General features: G+C 40.3%; 1 protein-coding gene across 1 annotated transcript in view; it reads left to right on the top strand.

Annotated features, from left to right (window-relative positions):
* The window catches only part of cast (calpastatin), a 33,940-nt gene extending 15,358 nt beyond the window's left edge, over nt 1–18,582 (top strand). Inside the window, 34 exon segments of the mRNA XM_079341734.1 lie at nt 2,417–2,560; nt 2,903–3,013; nt 3,832–3,948; nt 4,540–4,689; nt 4,991–5,035; nt 5,118–5,219; nt 5,320–5,400; nt 5,689–5,727; nt 6,536–6,622; nt 6,736–6,807; nt 6,898–6,999; nt 7,172–7,303; nt 7,406–7,510; nt 7,626–7,747; nt 7,749–7,813; nt 7,816–7,940; nt 8,070–8,186; nt 9,943–10,008; nt 10,096–10,200; nt 10,325–10,441; nt 10,533–10,610; nt 11,168–11,281; nt 12,652–12,756; nt 12,950–13,066; nt 13,954–14,067; nt 14,202–14,309; nt 14,404–14,508; nt 14,609–14,701; nt 14,870–14,914; nt 15,033–15,167; nt 15,297–15,383; nt 16,887–16,916; nt 17,197–17,308; nt 17,417–18,582. Of these exon segments, the coding sequence (XP_079197860.1) occupies nt 2,417–2,560; nt 2,903–3,013; nt 3,832–3,948; nt 4,540–4,689; nt 4,991–5,035; nt 5,118–5,219; nt 5,320–5,400; nt 5,689–5,727; nt 6,536–6,622; nt 6,736–6,807; nt 6,898–6,999; nt 7,172–7,303; nt 7,406–7,510; nt 7,626–7,747; nt 7,749–7,813; nt 7,816–7,940; nt 8,070–8,186; nt 9,943–10,008; nt 10,096–10,200; nt 10,325–10,441; nt 10,533–10,610; nt 11,168–11,281; nt 12,652–12,756; nt 12,950–13,066; nt 13,954–14,067; nt 14,202–14,309; nt 14,404–14,508; nt 14,609–14,701; nt 14,870–14,914; nt 15,033–15,167; nt 15,297–15,383; nt 16,887–16,916; nt 17,197–17,295 (3,234 nt within the window). The 3' untranslated portion in view covers nt 17,296–17,308; nt 17,417–18,582.
* Nucleotides 18,583–18,918: the final 336 nt, after the last annotated feature.

The following is an 18,918-nucleotide window of genomic DNA, read 5'->3' as shown; positions in this document are numbered from 1 at the left end:
CTCAACAACTGGGCTTTATCATGAGCTGATCTCCGTACCTGGCTTGTAGAGAAAGGCTTTGGTTTGGATATTTGAACTAGGTGTTACAGTGTTTAAAATAGTGACTAACACAATGTAATCTAAAGGAATTATATTTGTTAAAATAGGCTGTGTGCAGACCAGATGTGTTACTAAGTCATTAACCTTCAGCTGTGTGTAACTCCTGTTAGCAGCTGACCTTACTGCCACTGTCATACAGTACTCTTAGTTGACATCGCTATAGTGCGGTGCAGCTGCTCATGTTTCAGGGCATTGTCTCCACCTATACAGGCTGTGTATTATAATCGAGGACATTTAAAGAACTCTCTTCACCTTTTTTTTGGTCCTACAATGGTTAAATATAGCTCTTACATACATTACTAACATTACATATACATTACTAACTAAAAATGTTTAAGCAGTTATAGACAGTACAGCTGCCTAACAAGTAGCTAGTTTAGCTACATTTTGTACGTAGCATGGTGAAGGAGTTGCTGTTCATTTTTATTAAAAAAAACAAAACAAAAAACTGGTGGCACCAGTTTATCCAAGTAGGTAGAGTTTTTACCCATGTATCGTCCTTTCCACATTTGCCATGTGTTTGACTCCAAGCCTCGGCCCTTTAATGCACGTCTACCCAACTCTGGTTTCTGCACATTTCCTGTCTCTATTCAGCTGTCCTATAACATAAAGGCAAGAAGGCCCAAATAATAATAGTTTAATTATTTTTGTTTCTGCAGCTAGCTTCTTACCACATTCCTCTTGGGGTTAGCTTCAGTACAGCGTCACCACTTTAAGTTTGAAGTAACTGATAGCTTCACTCACTACACTTAACAAGTACCTTGTTTATTCCATTATGTGTTTGGTCAGAACATGGCTGGTGAGGAAGGGCTTGGTGCAATGTAAAGTGTTGTGCTCAGTGAAACAACTTCACATATATAGCACATCTTTAGCTGTTGGGAAAAACACTTGCCATGACATAGTTGTCTGTTCTGACTATAGTAGAGGCGATGTGTCATGACAGCACAGATGATTAGACTTTCTAAAATGTAGGTGCATTGATTCAACAACATTAGTCTTGGACTGCATTCCAGATATGACATTATGGAGGGCGATCTTACAAACAGGCTAACATTTAACATCACTGCGCATATACAGAGAAGTTGCATGATTCTTATAAGAAAAGAAGACAGATGTAAGGAAAACATTAACATTATGTTGCTGCAGTAACGTTAACTATAAATAACAGCTAAGCAAAGGGCAATCAAAATGCCATGCAGGCCTGATACAGCAAACAAAGTCCCACAACAATGGCCGAGTCATTTCATCTGGCTTTTTTAAATGAGAGTTAGCTAAGGTTAGTGTACATTCAAAAGCTCGGCAGACTAACGATAAATATTCAAAGTTAAAATGGGACAGTATTTACAGTCAAATGGAGAGTTGGAAAGTATTAACTAAAGATAGCGTCCATTTAGCAAAATGAAATAGTATTGTTAAAATTACGTTATAAGTTGAAGTATCGATGAATTGTGTGTCCTACGGTCAACTCAGTGAAGAACACTGTTCGAATGTCTCAGTGAACGATTTTTTTGTACAAATCTTTCACTGAAGTGCTTGTAATGACTTTTTACATTAAAAAGAACTGCTTTGCCCTCCACCACTCTCTATGCTGTACGTCTTGTTTCTGCTCGTCTGGTGTTTCCGGTAGGGTGCGCTTTAGTAAGATTTTGCCATAGCAAAACTGTAAAAAATGTTTGAATTAAATCTAAGCTTATCCTAACTTCACAATCAGCATTGCATTTCATTGTAACGTCAGCAACACACCAGCCAAGTGCCAAGATCAGATAAATGGTTGTCGAGACACTGGACTAACAAACACACACACACACACACACACGCACACACAGATTCCTGGATTTATAGATAGATGTAAGTGCTGGTTGTTAATTCTGCAGGTTATAGTTTGAACCCTGATTTGTTGAAATGACCTACTGCATATTTTTCAAATTTGACCTGACACCACCAGATATGCTTAGTGTGAAAGGACACATGGTTTATACTCTGAAACCATAGAGTCCTACATTTGCACCATGAGGCTTTTGTGTCTATGAGTAACCGATAATAGAATGATAAACTCTCATTTTAAACCACAGGGATAGATATGGTTACTCTTTGTTTACTCACGTACAAGTAAAAATGTCTTTGTTGCCAAAGGTAAAATAAACCTGATGGTGTCACAGTGATGTCACCAAAGTCATTATTCCATCACTTTATCTGTTCTCTTCATTTTCTCATGAAACAAATACGTATGGAAGTGCCGCAAAAAAAACCCAGCAACATACAAAGGAAGAACCAAGAGATAAAATATGGTCAACTTTTCAAACCTGATGCGTTGCAGAAGGCTTCGTCAGGAACTGACATGGCATCAAAACCTGGGCCGGTTACCACAGCAACTGGCCGAGTTGCAGGAAGTGGTATCAAAGGAGGAGGAAGTGCATCCATTGGGACAGCAGGAAAAGAGGCACCCAAAGCCAAAGCAGAGGTAGACGGAGTCTGGATGCTTTATTTAATGCGGAGGGGGCTTTTGGCTGTTTTGGGCTGATGTGACATGAATCACTGCTTCTTCTTCACACATGGGGCAGATCATGTCTCCTCTTCTTCAGTGGCTTCATCTTCTTTTATTAGGCAACACCTTTGTGGGCACTGTCACCCTGATTCAGTCACGTTAACAATCTTGACCTTTTTGATGCATCAGGGGCTGAGCACTTGTTGTACCACCTTTAATAAGCTCTCATATCTTCAAGCTTTGGGGGGTTTGTTCCCAGCTGACTTCATTATTAATACTCTTATGACTTTCTTTAAACACATGCTCCTTGGTTTATAGACTAACACCATGCCAGCAGGTGCTACTGTTATTGACATGTCTTCAGCTGAGGCTACTATTGTTGACATGATCTCAGCTGGGGTGAGGGGCGGTCCTGCAGAGATGTCCCAGGTAATGATGTCATAATGATGACAATGCTGATCTGCGCATTTTCTCTTTATTACACTACTGCTGATCATTATCCTAACATCTTAATTTATTTTGTAATTCTTAAATATTTGATCAACTTTTTAGGTCTCATTGAGGTTGTGTTCCTGTCATGTTGTCATGTCTTGTGAACAAACCTCATGGCTGCAACATGAGGTTTGGTCAGTTCCAAAATCTACTGACCTGTGTCAGTGTCAGTAGCTGTGTCAGCTGCTTTCAGCTTTTGTAAAGAAACCAAATACCAAATCACATGCTGGTTCCATAACATCCATGTTTGCTCAATGCACTGCTTTGTTGCAGACATTTAGTTTTTGTTTATTTTAGGTTCTTTCATTTTCTATTGATGTAGCTAGTAAATATAAGTCTGAGTAGCTGACTCTCATATTCAGGGCTTGGCCGATGCACCAAAGATTTTAAACATTCTCTACTTACTAAAGTTTCTCACCAGTTTCAAATATCCGTAATAATAACAAATAACTGCTTTGGAGAGGCAGGAATTCTGTAAAGTTTTGAAAAAGGTCAGTGGTACTGTAAAGTTGATAAAGTTTGGTTTAAATAAACTAACATGTACAAGAAGTGAAACACACTGATCAATGGTCAGATTAGTTTCATGGTTTGTGGCAGATCTGACCAGAGATCACTGACTGTTCATTTCCCCTTGCACTGTTTTTTAGCTGGTGAATAGTTGTCCACTATTGTCTAAATGTTTAAGAGCTTAAAAAATACTGGTCATTGATTGTTGTGTTCAAACTGTAAGTAATCAACTGGAAACCTATTTGTAGACTGTACCTGTGTCCAAAGTCACTGCTACAGTTCCTTCTACTGCTGCTGGAGCGGCTGGCTTGACGGCATACTCTGCTGTGACCAAACCTAAAGAGTCACCCAAAGGCACAGCCAAGGTAGACCCAAGGGTAAAGGGTTCCTCAGAATCTTATCCCTATACTCCTTGATAAATTGGGGTATCTTTCAGAGCTTTTTTTCTTTCTACTGTTGTTGCTTTGTCAGGTTTTGTTTCTTTCCTTGCCTGAGGATGACCAAGTACTTTCCTTCGGAGTTAAACAACTCATTGCTTTGGCCTTTTCTTCTTTGGATATGGCCTGTGGGAAGTATAAAGGACTTTTGTTCTCTGTGCTGTGGCCCTTCACTGAGCATGCCCATGCTTGTTATTGTAAAAGTGCACACCTGTCCACTTGCAACACCTCAAACACATCTAACATCTGAGTCAGCCAGAGGAAACAAATGGGAAGGAGTTGTCTTAGTGTGTTGGTTTTTTCTTCTTGTGCTGGTTTCATTGTGCAGCATTTGCTGACCCTTTTAAACTTATGACTGCCTCCCAGCTGGTTGTCTTTTCCCCCCTTGGACTTTGTACCTTTGTGGTGTCTTTTAATTTATCATTTGGGTATATATCTGTTTTTGTTCATGTAAAACACAATATTATAACACCTGACATGTACTTGGGCTGTAATAGATTTAAAATGATTGTCTTTTAGAGTGCAACAGCAATCACAACTCTCAAAGCTGATTTGCCCAAAGTTGATCCTGCTAAAACATCCAAGCCTGCAGCAGCAGCAGCCACGTCTGCACTTAGATATGTCTCTGAGCAGGGAAAGAAGGAAGAAGCTAAACCGACTCAAACACAGGTAGACAAAAATGAAACTGAAGGGTGGAGGGTGTGTGATACTTTAATCCTCTATGGAACATTTTAATGGATGTGTCGTGTTTGATATTTGTATGGTGTTCTGGATGAATACATCAATACTGTGTCACCAGGGCCTGGTATGATTTGTTTATTGGTGTCAGACTTTGGGGAAATGTCTTCAGGTTAAAGGATATTATAAAATGAACAGTTTGATGTGAGTTGATTAGGTCATAATCAATCTCAATCATACTAATAATGTCCATGTGTGAGTTTAGTGAACTGAGTCCATCCCTGTGTTTCAGGTGCAGGTGGAGGTTCCTCCAAAAGCAGCATCAGGAGCCAAAGAGGTAACAACTACTCAAGCAATATGAGTACGCTTAGGTTAGCATGTTGCTTGCTCTGGTGTGCTGACTACTGTTGCACGTGCAGGCACCTGCAGTGGATCCATTTGATGCCCTTGCCAGCATACTACCATCAGCTGATCCACTCGTCCCCAAACAGCCCGTTTACACAGGGCCAGAGGTCAAAGAGGTACAGCATAGTCACAGTGTGTGTTTGTTAAACCTAGCTACTAATAAGCTTCAGCATGGAGCGGGTTTAAGTAACCTTTTGTTTAATGCATGTTTCACAGCATGAGGTCACCTCAGAGAAGGGGGAGAAATTGGGAGAAAGAGAAGACACGCTTCCACCAGGGTACAGACTGGAAGATATGGTCAGTTCTTCCCATCATCTTCCTCTTCATTACTTTTTTATGATTCACTAGGTAGCTCTGCTTTGTGCTGTGGCACAGATGAATATGACTGAGTATTGACTGCATGTGTTTATTAGAATCAACTGAGATGTGTCCTTCGCATTACATTAGAAAAGAATCAGGAGCTTGAATCAAGTTGTGGCACTACACAACAGTGAATTCATTTTAATCTTTGAAGCTCTATTAGTTTAATTCCTGCTCCCTTTTTTTCTCCTCCAGTCTAAATTGAAAGTTTTTTTCCCCTTCTAGACTCCACCTCCTGCAGGTTGGAAACCAAAGGATGTTCCGGTAAGTGAACAATTCTGCTTTGTGTCCAAAGAACATCTATAAACTCAAAAAGTCTTTGTAAACATTTTAGAACTCATGTGAGCACAAGAATGAACTCGCATGACACACAGATTCAGGAAGAAGTGTTTCCACTTCATGATCTGGTAGTTCCTCTAGAGTGGGGAATGTTGCATTACAGTGGTGGGAGTTGTCTCTACAAACAGCACAGGGTCCACCTTCCCTTTTTGTTTTTCTGTTGAGCGCTTGACTTTAGTCCGACCAAACCCAACACCCATAAGTTTGAACGTCCAACCACAGAGACACACACACTGAAGTGTTGTTACACTCTTTGATATCCACCCAGATGTAGGTTGCTGTTTAAACAGTCCCAACACACCCACACTTGCATCACAGACAACTGTCGACTCCCACTTTGTCATCTTGTCATGCAAGAAGCTCTGGTTCTGTGTCTCACGATCCCATTCCACCCAGAGACCTTTCCTCCGGTGAGAGTTTTGAGTCTGATCACAATTTTGCTCAATACAAGAGTTAAATGTTTGGAACATGTATTTTATGATGAGTTATTTGTGTTCATGGAATGTGAAGGGAGTGTCTGTACTTTTCCTCCGTCATTGCTACATGCAGTCTGGTTTGCATTATTTTGCCCTTTTGTTTGCTTTTGACTTGGGAGGACACGCCCTCTAGTGGAGGTTCATGTGTCTGCTATGAAAAAGTTCTGATCAGTTTGTTGTTAGCTTTTACATGTCGGGTTGTGTAAGATGTGTTGTTACCTGGTGATGATGCCTGCTTTTTTTTTTTTTCCTTTCAGAAACCTATGAGCACAGACGAAGCCTTGGATTCTCTCACAGCAGGATTCATGTCGTCATCTGTTCCAGCAGCACCAAAGAAGCAAGAGGTCAGAGTCTTAAAGCATGTAGCATGGATGATTAAATGTTGTATGAAATGTAAGGCATAGACTTTGATATTTTAGTAAATCCCGATCTTGTGTTTTCTTTTTGAATCAAAAAGAAAAAGGACTCTGTTGAAAGCATAAGTGCTTCCTCTGCTGGACCAGCTAACTTTGCACCAGCTCCTGTGAAGGTAAGAGAAATACTTTCAAGACTGTCATTATTATGGCATGCGACTAAACAAGCTAAAAGTATGTTGTTTCATGTCTCGCTTCTGATACAGAAACCTCAACCCCCTTCAGCTGCTCTCTCGACTGATAAGAAGATGCAGAAAGTTTCAAAGGATTTCTCTCTGGTGGCCGGACTTCCATCCTCCTCTGCACCGGTACAACAAGCTCACACCTCTTCGTCTTTCCTTTTGGCTGCTCAGATCTTTATCTTATAATTTACAGAAACAGTTTTCTGAAAACATTATGTACCAAAGTGTTCTTACTACTTTGTGAAGCCACTTATAGAGAGCCATACAAAAGATACATTTGTCTCTGTTTCTGTTGTAGAAAGCAGCAACTGCTATGACTAGTCCTGCTGAGAAAAAGGCCAAGATAGAGAGTCCGGTAGCGATATCGTGTGATTTCTCTCTGGAGAGTGGACTGGATGCCACAGCAACGACCAGGCCCAAGACTGATGATGTGAGATCTACTTGTCCTATCCACTCTTGTTTATATGTCTGAGGTAAAACACTATGCCACAGGTTAGAGGATTATACAATAATTTTCCTGTCTTCCTCTCAGGCTGCTCCTATGGCTCTGGATGCTCTCAGTGCTCTTGTTGACACATTGCCAGCAGACGCACCCAAACCTAAACTCCCTGAACTCAGGCCAGAGGACATCGTCTCGGTAGGAACAAAATCAGCCATATTTTCTTGTCCAGTGCCGATGCATCTCCTTCACTCTGAAGAAAAAGAAAAAAACTCTGAAAAAAAAACCAAACAAAACAATTCTGTCCTTGTAGGAGGACAAACACAAGAAGGAGAAAGGAGTGTTTGTAGGAGAGAGGGAGGACTCCATTCATCCAGACTACAGGTTTAACAGGGAGGAACTAGAAAAGCTGCCTGCTCCCAAACCTGAGGTGAGATGAAACCTTTATGGCTTTTACAAATTATGTTCAAATGTGGACAAACCCTAACTGCATGATATTGATTGATCTCCTTCCTCCCCTCTCCCCCCCTTGCAGCCCACCATGGGCACCGCTAAGGCTCTGGATATTTTGAGTGGAGACTTTGTGGATTGCTCTGCTGCTCCGACAGTTAAAGCTCCTCCTGCGCAGGTACAGAATTACTAATTTCATGTGTGTGTGTGTGTGTGTCTGTGTGTGTGTGTGTGTGTGTCTCTCTGTGTGTGTGAATACATGTGTAAACCAGTTATATAATTATATAAATATTGATGGTGGTTGTAGAAAGCCTCTGCAGCTCCTCCTGTGTCTGTGAGTCCTGCTCGCCCTGCTGATAAAAAAGCAAAGATGGCTGAAGATGATTTCTCTTTGGAGGCCGGACTTTCTGCTTCAACGGCTAAGGTAGAGAAAGCCCACACTCCACTAGTGTTGAATATTCTTAGCTCAGATGCACACCTATGTAACTGTCCTATTTAAAGATAATGGTTTCATAAAAAGTTGTAAAATGAAGACAACAAAAACTACTGAAATACTTTAAAGACGACATTTCTTTGCAGAGTCAAAAGTGGCACATACATGTATACACAGGCAGCTACAACATGTTTAATTCAAGCATGACAATAGTATTACTCTGATGTCATAGGATTGTAGGATAGAATATACACGTTATGCCAAAAAAAACGAGTGGGCTAAAGTGATGTACAGTCACTTGAATAGTGAAGCGACCTCTGCAACTTTGCTTTTGGACATAAATGCTAAAATGAGCAATGCTAACATCCTCACAGCAGCTATTTGCACATGCTGATGTTAAGCAGGCAACATTTTAACCAGTTTACACCCTCCTGATTAAACTTGTAAACTTACCTAGTTATTTATTTTGTCTCAAATTTATTTAACCAAGAGAACCTCACTGAGATTTAGAGCTGAAACGATTCCTCGAATTACAAAAATTCATCGAGGAATTTTCGCTGCCTCGAGGCTTCGTTAAGTTTTTTTTTTTTTTTTTTTTGCGTCATCAAAACATTGGTATGAGTATAAAACACGTTTAATGTAGCTGCAGCTACCTGCTCCTCTCTCTGACACACAGACACTTCAACACGCACACGCGCGCACACGCGAGCGCGGCGCGCCCCTTTTAACTTTTAGTCAGCACACAGTTGATCCATACGACCCAGTCGGGAACACGTGATCCGGTCAAACGGTCGGCTTTTCTCCGTTCACTCTCTCCGTGTTTGCAGCTAACATAACGATAGCAACGTCCTCACAGTCTCTGTCATAGACATATTGTATGTCTATGGTCTCTGTAGTCTGTGAGCGCACTGCAGGAGCAGACAGAGATACACTTTTAATAATGAACAGGCTGATTATATGAAATGTCTGATGTCTTCAAAGCTAAATCAAGACAGAACTTGTTTGTGGAATAATAATTTAGCAAATATATATTTCAAGTTTCTCAATCTCCTGATCTGACATAATGATTGATTCTGTGATTGATTCAACAGAACATAATGCTTTCTCAATTAAATGTACTGTAACAGATGTGTAGGCTACACAAAACAGTATTTGTTATTTCAGCCATTAAAACATGTTTGGCCTGTATTTTTAATTTACCTGCCGCCTTGACCAGTGAATCAGAAAGTGAATTTGGGACCCTGTCAGTAATATGGTGAGCATCATCAGCAGCTGTAGAGCAGAGGTGGTTGGCTGCAACAAGCAGGCGCTACCACGGTAACTGCAAAGAAGCAGGTTTGTAGGGACGACCCAAGACGAGTTAAAGCTTAATTAAGCAAAAGTATGATTTATTCGATTACTCGATTAATCGACAGGATATTCGACAGAATACTCGATTACTAAAATATTCGATAGCTGCAACTCTACCGATATTAAGTATCTCATTAACAAGAGTGTCCCGGTCAAAAACCAGCAGCAGCACAGCTTAAACGCTCCTGAGACAGGTCCTGAGTCACAGAGCAGGAAAGTAATTATTTAAGCACAGGCAATAAGTAAGACAAGTTTCAACTTGTGATTCTTGTTCTGCTCACTCACATCTGAAACAAACACATTTAATAATAGTAGTAGCTTTGGGTTATATCATCTAAATCGGATGATATTTGATATGGATCAGAATATTTTTTTACGTTCTGTGTTTGTTGTACAGAAAGTTGAATCCAGTGCAGTTCCTCCCAAAAAGGATGCCACTGACGGAAAATTAAAGACCAACCAAGTGAGCCAATTTATAGCGTTTGATTTCCTGTAGTTTTATTTCCCCTGAGAGACATCTTTTTATTGAAATCTGCTGTTCTCTTCCTAGGCTGCTCCGATGTCTCTGGATGCCCTCAGTGCTCTGGTAGATACGCTGCCAGCAGACGAACTAAAACCTGCACTCCCCGAAGTCAGACCAGAGGACATTGTCTCGGTAGGAACATCCACAGCTTCGTTTACAGCTTAACTTTGTAGACACACTCTTCCTTTTGGAATATCAATAGCATTGTGTTTTAGCATCTCACACATTGAGTTCTATGCTTTTTGTTCTTTCACAGGAGGACAAACACAAGAAGAAGAAAGGAGTGCTTGTAGGAGAGAGGGAGGACTCCATTCATCCAGACTACAGGTTTAACAGGGAGGAACTAGAAAAGCTGCCTGCTCCCAAACCTGAGGTGAGACTGGGGAACATAACTTACCGGTTTTTAAAGTTATACTTAAGTTTCTTTAGCTATGATATAAACTCTCGAATTTCTCCTCCTGCAGCCCACCATGGGTAAAGGCGAGGCTCTGAACATTTTGCTTGCCGACTTTGACACCCCCTCAGCAGCTCCTTCCCTCCAGGTGCAATACTATTCTATATGTGACACATTAAGTCTTAAAATCTAGGTTTAAAATGTCTTTTTACTGTTAAACTTTTTTGGTGACATTTCTGACACACAAAGATCCTTGGTGTTAGGACAGGAACTGATGGGTTAGCTACAGAAAAAGAATACCTGTTGATGTCTGAAACCTGACAAACAGCATCTTGTGTTCTTCTTATTTAATAACTATGTGCACATTTAGTGTCAAAGAGTGGTACTCCGCATGTTTTCTGTGTCCATGTCTTTTACTTTAAGTTTCTTTCCCAACATATAGAGTGTGCAAGTGTGATAAAAATTATAGTACATAAAGTTAAGCACTCTATTCTTCTCCCCCCCCCTTTTTAAACGTGTGTGTGTGTGTGTGTGTGTGTGTGTGTGCGCGCGCGTGCGTGTGTGTGTGCGTGTGTGTGTGTGTACAAGTATGTTCAAGCCTACTTAAGACAATAGTTCAGAGATAAGGAGTGGGAAGAATATTTAGAGCAATGCTCTAAAGTGTAAATACTTGTATGGATGAAAGCTAATGTCTTTGATCAACAGAGAAAAGTGGAGAATGTGTCCACTCTGGATGTCCTCTCTGGAGATTTTGTAGCTCCAACTAAAGCCTCAGGAGTCCAGGCTCCCATCCCTCCGTCTGTTAAGAAGACACAAGAGGTAAAGTGTGACTGTGTGTGTGTGATTGCATTTCTTTGAACATAATGTCTTATTTTTTCTACATGTATATACTGTATGTATAGCAATACGGTACAACCATATTGTAAAATGTATATTTCATATAAAAACGTAATTTAAAAAAAAACTTAGATTTACCGTAAATTCCGGACTATAAGCCGCTACTTTTTTCTCACACTTCGAGCACTGCGGCTTCTACTCCGGTGCGGCTAATGCATGGATTTTTTATGGGGGACAATGAGCTTCTGCCGCAAAAACATTTGACTTCGTCACGTCGGATCTTAATATCAGTCATTTTGCGCTTCATGCACGCACCCTCATGATGGAAAACACACGGAGAAATACATATGATGCAGCTTTCAAGTTAAAGGCGATCGACCTGGCTGTCAAAGAAGCTAATAGAGCTGCTGCACGTTAAGATGACACTGACAGCGACAACAGAGACTGAGGAAGTGAGTAATGAAGTCATTCTGAGGCAGTGAATGGATGGACTTTTTCTTGTGAAATATATTACGGTCATCTTTTTCATCAGCCGTGTTACAGACACCGTCGGCTAGGCTTCGTATTGTAACGGTTCATGTTGTAAAGTCAGTAGTTGATAATGTGTTCATAATTCCGATTATGTGGAGAGTCAGTGAATGCACCAGCGAGAACGTATTGAGTGGCTGTATGAGAGAACGCTGGGGGAGAGAGTTGGATTGTTACGGCAAGTTATGTGTTGCTCTCTGCTGTAAACGGCGTGGTCACGGCCAACAGTGATCGGGTTATTAAAAGTTATTATTTGAACGCTCTCGTCGTCCTTTAACGTCCGTACGGACGCTACAGTATTTGCGGATGTTACCGGTAGCCTACGTCTGTGTAAATAGCTCTTGTTATAGCGTGGACACCTGCGGCTTATAATCAAGTGCGGCTTATATATGTACAAATACATTTATTTACTTATTTTTAGCCGGTGCGGCTTATATCCAGGTGCGCTCAATAGTACGGAATTTACGGTAATAGAATTGTATGAATTCATGGAGAAGAGGTGGGATTAACTGTTTATACTTCCCACTCCTCTTCAGACATGTACATTTATATAGAAAGTATTTGAGAGTGTGTTTTGTATGATCTCATCCATTGTTTGTCCATATTACCTTTTTTATTTTTATTTTTTATTTTTACATTTGAAATTTGAAAACTAAACTAAAACTTGTCCTTCAACCTTAACAAACAAAATCAAAAACTGACAAGGTAACCATGAGTATACACAATGACCTGCAGAGCTGTTTCCTTTTACCTTCTTTCTACTTGTATGACATTTTTCAAGACGAGCAAACTATGTTGGTAAAATAACATCTGCCTCTGCCCAGGCTGACCCTATGTCTCTGGATGCTCTGAGTGCTCTTGGTAGCTCGTTGCCAGCTGACAAACCCAAACCTGAACTCCCCGAAGTCCGACCTGAGGACATGGTTTCGGTATGTAACACACATATCAATCACAAAACACACATCGTTCTTCTTTTGCTTAAATAAATATTGTAGTAAAACTGGCTCAGCACAACCCCCCCCCCCCCCCCCCCCCCCCCCCCCCCCTCATGTTATTCTGACGTGTGTTCTAACACTAGCAATAGTGTTCCTACTTTCATCTTCTTTCTTCCTCACATCACAGGAGGACAAACGCAAGAAGGAGAAAGGAGTGCTTGTAGGAGAGAGGGAGGACTCCATTCATCCAGACTACAGGTTTAACAGGGAGGAACTAGAAAAGCTGCCTGCTCCCAAACCTGAGGTGAGACTGGGGCACATTCAGAATCAGCAATCAGCTTTATTGGCTAGATATGTTTACAGATACAAAGAATATCAAAGAATATGTTCAAGCCTACTTAAGACAATAGTTCAGAGATAAGGAGTGCAAAGAATGCTAAAGTTAGCATGATTATAAATTTAGTAATAATGTAACAGACGGGTTAATTTACAAGTGGTAGATAGTATTTACATTAAATCAGTATGTATAGGTTGAGATTAACAGGAGGGTTCACCGGGGATTTATTATTTGTGTTGAGGGAGAAGAAGTGTGGGGAGAGAACACACCCCTGGGGGGCGCCAGTGCTTATAGCCTGGGTGCTGCATGTGAGTCGATGTAGTGCAGTCCAACACGGACTGTATATCCACTCACCAGTTTTCCCAGTAGAAAAACTGCAGTGGGTCCAACTGATGTCCTTCAGATGGCCCAACAGCAGTCTCTGTTACAACTTCATGACCATACTGGCTGATCGGCCTGTAATCTTTTAGTCCTGTGATAGAGGATTTGAAGCAGAAGGGCACTTCACACAGTTTCAGAGTTCAGTATAAGATCTGGGTGAAGACTGTGGCCAGTCAATCAGCACAGAATCTTAACACTCGTTGGCTAATAAAGCTGTGTTTAGTATCCTCGTGTAGGTCTGTTTTTCTAACCCTGATCTCCTCTTACATCAGACCAACTTGATGAAGTTTATGCATGCATGTTTTTGCTCTCTATAAGTGGGATGAAACACTGACATTCATCATGAGCGATCACTTTTTGTCATATTATGAAATATCCTTTACATAAATCCTAACCATATTTCATATAAAACACAGTCCAATTAGGGGAAAAAATAGTTTGTTAACATTTCAACTCCTCTCTTCCTCCTGCAGCCGACCATGGGCACTGGAAAAGCTCTGGACATTTTGTGTGGAGACTTTGTTTCTTCTTCAGCAGCTCCTACTGTCCAGGCTCCTGTTGCCACTCCCTCAGCTCCTCCTGCACAGGTACACTGTCGATCCATCACTGCTGACTGTAGCTTTCAGTGACACACACCCAGATATACTGCAATGGAAAATAGACGCACTTATAATGAAAAACCTAAGCATATTTAATAATCTGTATCCTTTCCCTTTCTTAGCCCTCTGCAGACTTTGCTCTGGATGCATTGGCAGGAGACTTTGTTACCCCCACTGCTGCTAAAGCTGTGAAGTCTTCAGTTTGTGTTCCCACAGAAGCAGACCCACAGGTAAACACACACGTACAATTTATGTCTTAAGCAAATAAACACGTTTCACGCACATGCCAATGCACTGACTATCCATCTCCATTTGTGCATACAGCTGCTAGCTGGAGCAGACAATGCCCTGGACGCTCTGTCAGACACCTTGAAGGATATCCAACCTGCCCCCCAGCCCGCTCCCGTTCCTGTCAAAGACATTGTTGATGTAATCACTGTGTTCTTCTTGTTACATTTTCAGTTTCCGAGTACTTGCACAAAAAGTTCACCGGTCACTTGAACTGTCTTGATGTGTTTGGATGTTACAGGAGAAAAAGGCTGTTGAAGAAAGGTTGATTAAGATGGGAGAGAGAGATGACTCGCTGCCACCAGAGTATAGACCCACCGAGGAAGATCTGAAGGTAAACAGAAATCTTTATCTGCTGCTGAGTGATTTTAATGGATTTTATCATTTTTGTTTCAATAAGAAAATTTCATGCACAAACAACCGTGACACATATTGTGGGGACACGGTTGTTTGTAGTATTCATGTAACAATGTGTCTAATTGTGTTCAATTTAATTTCAAAGAAAATGGCAGAACATAAGGCAAAGGCAGCTGCAGCACCCAAGGAGGTAAAGATGCAAACATGCACACACATTCTCACACAATATATATGTGAACATTGTCAGATAATCTACTGTATATGTGCAACATGCAGAGAGTATAATCCTGTCACCCTCTGCTCTTTAGAAGACTATGGATGATAAAACAGCTCTGGACCTGCTCTCCAGTGACTTCACTCCAATTCGTCGGCCCATGGAACCGGTTTCTTGTCAAGCAGCTGAAAAAACTTTGGAATATAAACCTGAACCAGTACTCCTGGAGGTAAAACAGAAATTAAATGAAAAAGAATATTCTTAAGCTGGCAAAAATATCAGTATATTAGAAATTGATCACATTTTATTCAGCTGTTTTTCATTTATTTATTACATTAATCTTGATTTTGTTTTCCAGCCTATGCCCGGTCCTGTCCTGGACTCGATGGCGAGCACTCTACTCCCAGACAGCGCAGAGTTCAAACCTAAAACAGAAAAACCAAAGGTAAAAAGATCTGTGCCAGATCAGGATGTACCAGTTGCTCCATTGGTGGGCAAGTGTATTACTGAATGTTCTAAATTATACAGCAGATAATTAATCATAACCAATGACAGTGTTTTGCCTACAATCAATGCAAAACATGTCTCAGAAGTTTTCTAATCAATTTGTTTACCTTCTGCAATAACCTCTGATCATCTCTTAACATACTGAAAGGCCTTTTTAGTAAAACTCAACAGACTGTTGAGTCAAAACCAATATATTAACTAGTTCTGAATGTACAGTTTGTAAAAAGACTTCGAGTGAACCGTTTTCATGTTAGGTACAATATGTATGACCTTACTATATCATTAAACATTGAGGAAACATGCTATGTTGAAGTGCTGAGTTCGCTGTCAACAACAGTAGCCAGAATTTCGATACCGGTCCAGAATGTTCTGTATTTGTTTTAACAAAAGAAGGTCATTTTGCACCTCTTGGTTTGCCAGACCAACTGGTATTGCAGCGATGAAAGTGGGCAAGCTAACCAGTTCTGATTCTGCCTGACCTAAGAAGCAAAAACACAGTTAAACCAGGATAAATATTGCAAATGTTTTTAGAGAGAGGTTTGTTTCTCTAGAGAGAGGTTTCAAGACTGATGTAGCGCATCAGTTGGCTAAAAGTGTTTAGCCAGCTGATGCAGAGCTGGCTTAACACTTTTTTTCATGTTTTCAACAAGGTAACCAGTGTGTGAATTGACTCTAGGGAGGTGGAGACAGGCGTCAGTTTCATATTGCTCCTTTAAGTCTAACATTCCTCTTACAGAAGTCAGAAAAGTACAGAGCCACCTTTAAATGACCACCTTAGAAAGCTAAACTGATCTAAAACTGTACTGTTAGTTAACTCCACTTCATATGTCTTTCTCAAACCACTCGTTACACACTCTCCTTTACATATTTCCACATGGATGGTCATATTGACTGCTGTCTGAAACCTCTGGCTGTGGATTTAAAGTGGACTGTTAAACCGATGATGACTTTACTGATGATGTGTAACACTATTCATTATTGTTAATGTGACATGCCCCAAAGGGAAATGAAACGTGGGGAGATTTTTCTCATATAGTGGAGTGGTTTTAATGAGTCAGCCTATCGGTACTCATGTAGACAACTTGTCCTTTTAATGACATGAAATCGTGGTGACATAAAGTGCCTGTTTCCATGGAAATAAGGTTATATCATGCCAAATCTCTGTATTGTATTTATGCTCGCCACTCTATCAAAGGTTCACTTCATTCATTTGTGGGCGTAACATCAAGTGGAATTCCCTCTGAGCCACAGTGTGAATGTGGAAATACCGGTTTTAGAAAGGCCCCATAGCCTTTATGAGGTAGATGATGTGTTTGTTCTGTTGTAACAGTAGATGGCTCCCTCTGTTGGTTGCTGACAAACATTTACTGTGTCTTTGGTCACCCCCTTATGGATCACAAATCTAATGTTGATCCTAACCAGAATGTCAAATTTGTTACAGGGAAAGAGCAAGTCAAAGTCAAGGTCTAAAGTAAGCAAACTGCCTGCTGCATGAAGACCTCAATCAATCAGATATGCACAATAATGAAGTATAAATAAATGAAATGTGCTTATGATTGAAAATAAAATAAAAAATGTCTCCATTGGTAGAGCCTGCATGAAGCTGCATGTGATGCACTCTTCAACTTCTGCTTCTTTGATTTGTATAAATAATTTGAAGTAAATCTATATAAACACTAAATGTAAAGGTGGTGATTTTGCATTTTTGTATTCTTTGTACTTCTTTCTTTGAAATTTGCTCTGCATTTCAGAAACACCATGCAGAGGATCCGTCTGCCACGGAGCAGTTACCCGCTCAGCCAAGCTCAGACGTTGTGCCGACATCTACGAAGAAAGGAGGCAAAAGATAGACCATTTTGGAAGGTTTGTTTTTGCACAATTCTGATCAATTAAAAGATACAATATGCTTCACATCAGGAGGAGAAAGCACTCGGTTTTCCACTCACAGCTTAATGTGTCATTTGCTTGCAGTTTGTCGGCAAAACTGTCCTCAAGGCCAAAGGGACGCACGAGGGAGCTGCTCCCTGGATAATGTTTCTATTTTTCTAAAACGTCAAGAAAGCTTACTGGATGAAAGAAAAACCTACACATATCCATAACATTCGCAGCACAAGTACACACTGACTCAGACATACAGTGCATACACACAGACACACAGACACACACACACAGACACACACACACACACACACAGAAAAGCACATCTGAGTGTGTTGCCTATTTTGCTTGGTTTAATTTGTATTTAAGGTGGTTTGTGGCTAGAGAAAGTGACAAGAATAATTTTAAAACAAGATGGACGGTGACGAATGAGTGTTGATTAGCTTGTGAAAGGAATGAAACTGCGGGGACAGACACATTTGTTGGTTGGTGTATTGAGCGTGCTGAGGGAAGGAAGGAGATGCTCATCAGAGCTCTGCGTAACCCCCTAGCTGACAGTCTCAATTTTTTGTAATGATATCTTATATGACAACATACCTACGCTTTAGCTGTTTGTGTGACAACAGACCGTATCTAAGCCTGGTGGTGTTGTAACCTTGGTTGTAAAAGTTGTGACTGTCAGCTTTTGTGTGAGCAGCAGAGTGGGTGTTAAGTATCGGGATGTTTGTGCAATCTTGGTGAAAAAAAAAGAAAAAAAAAAGAAAAGCCACCTTTTCTTTCATAATGTGGTAAGATGCCAATGAGACACTAGTGTACAGCTTAGTTTGCTTTTATTTTGGACAACACGTAGTTTACGATTTTAAATGTGGAGGATTTAAAGGAGGTGTTCTGCTTTAATCTGTATTCAAGAGCTCTTTGCAAATGCCTTTCTGAGGGACTTTTGTATGTATTTGGCCTTGTAGAAAAATAAAATTGCTGCTGTCCAAAAGTGCACTTAGTGAACTGAGGTGGTAAAAACTTTGTAAACTGCCCTTGTTTGCATATTGTAATAAAAAGAAAATAGATTTGCTTTACATGAACACTGTATACTTTACAAAAGGACTTTCAAATGTAAACTTAAAAATATTACTTTAAAAAAAAAAAAGACTTCGTGTCAAAGTTTTGTGTGGGTGTGTGAGTCGAAAGATGTGAGATATTTTAGATATGGGAATAGTAATTAAATAAAAGAGTTCATGAAATAAAAACAATCTAAAAATGAAGGTGTTTTTTTGTTTTTTTTAATTCTGTGATTTGTTTGAAAAAAACAACTGATCTGCTTCTTGAGTTTTTGAAAGTATAAAAATGCTGAATCCTGCAGATAATCAATCGAAGCGCTTGTTTTCTTAAAGGTGGCGAAAATTGGAATGATTACGAGAACATTTGTCTCATGTCTTTGTTTTTTTTTCATCCTGCATACGGCTCAAACAGCTCACTTCCTTCTGACTGAGAATGAGCTTTCAACAAAACGATTGTCTTCTACTTATACGTATATTTCTGTGCCCAAAAGAGATACTGGGTTTAGTGAGTGTAAAAAAACCCAAAACAAGAAAACAAGG

Source organism: Symphodus melops, assembly GCF_947650265.1.
Source record: "Symphodus melops genome assembly, chromosome: 4".
In the NCBI taxonomy this organism is placed as follows: Eukaryota; Metazoa; Chordata; class Actinopteri; order Labriformes; family Labridae; genus Symphodus; species Symphodus melops.
Note: the sequence above shows the minus strand (reverse complement) of the source record. Positions and strands in the feature narration are given on the sequence as shown.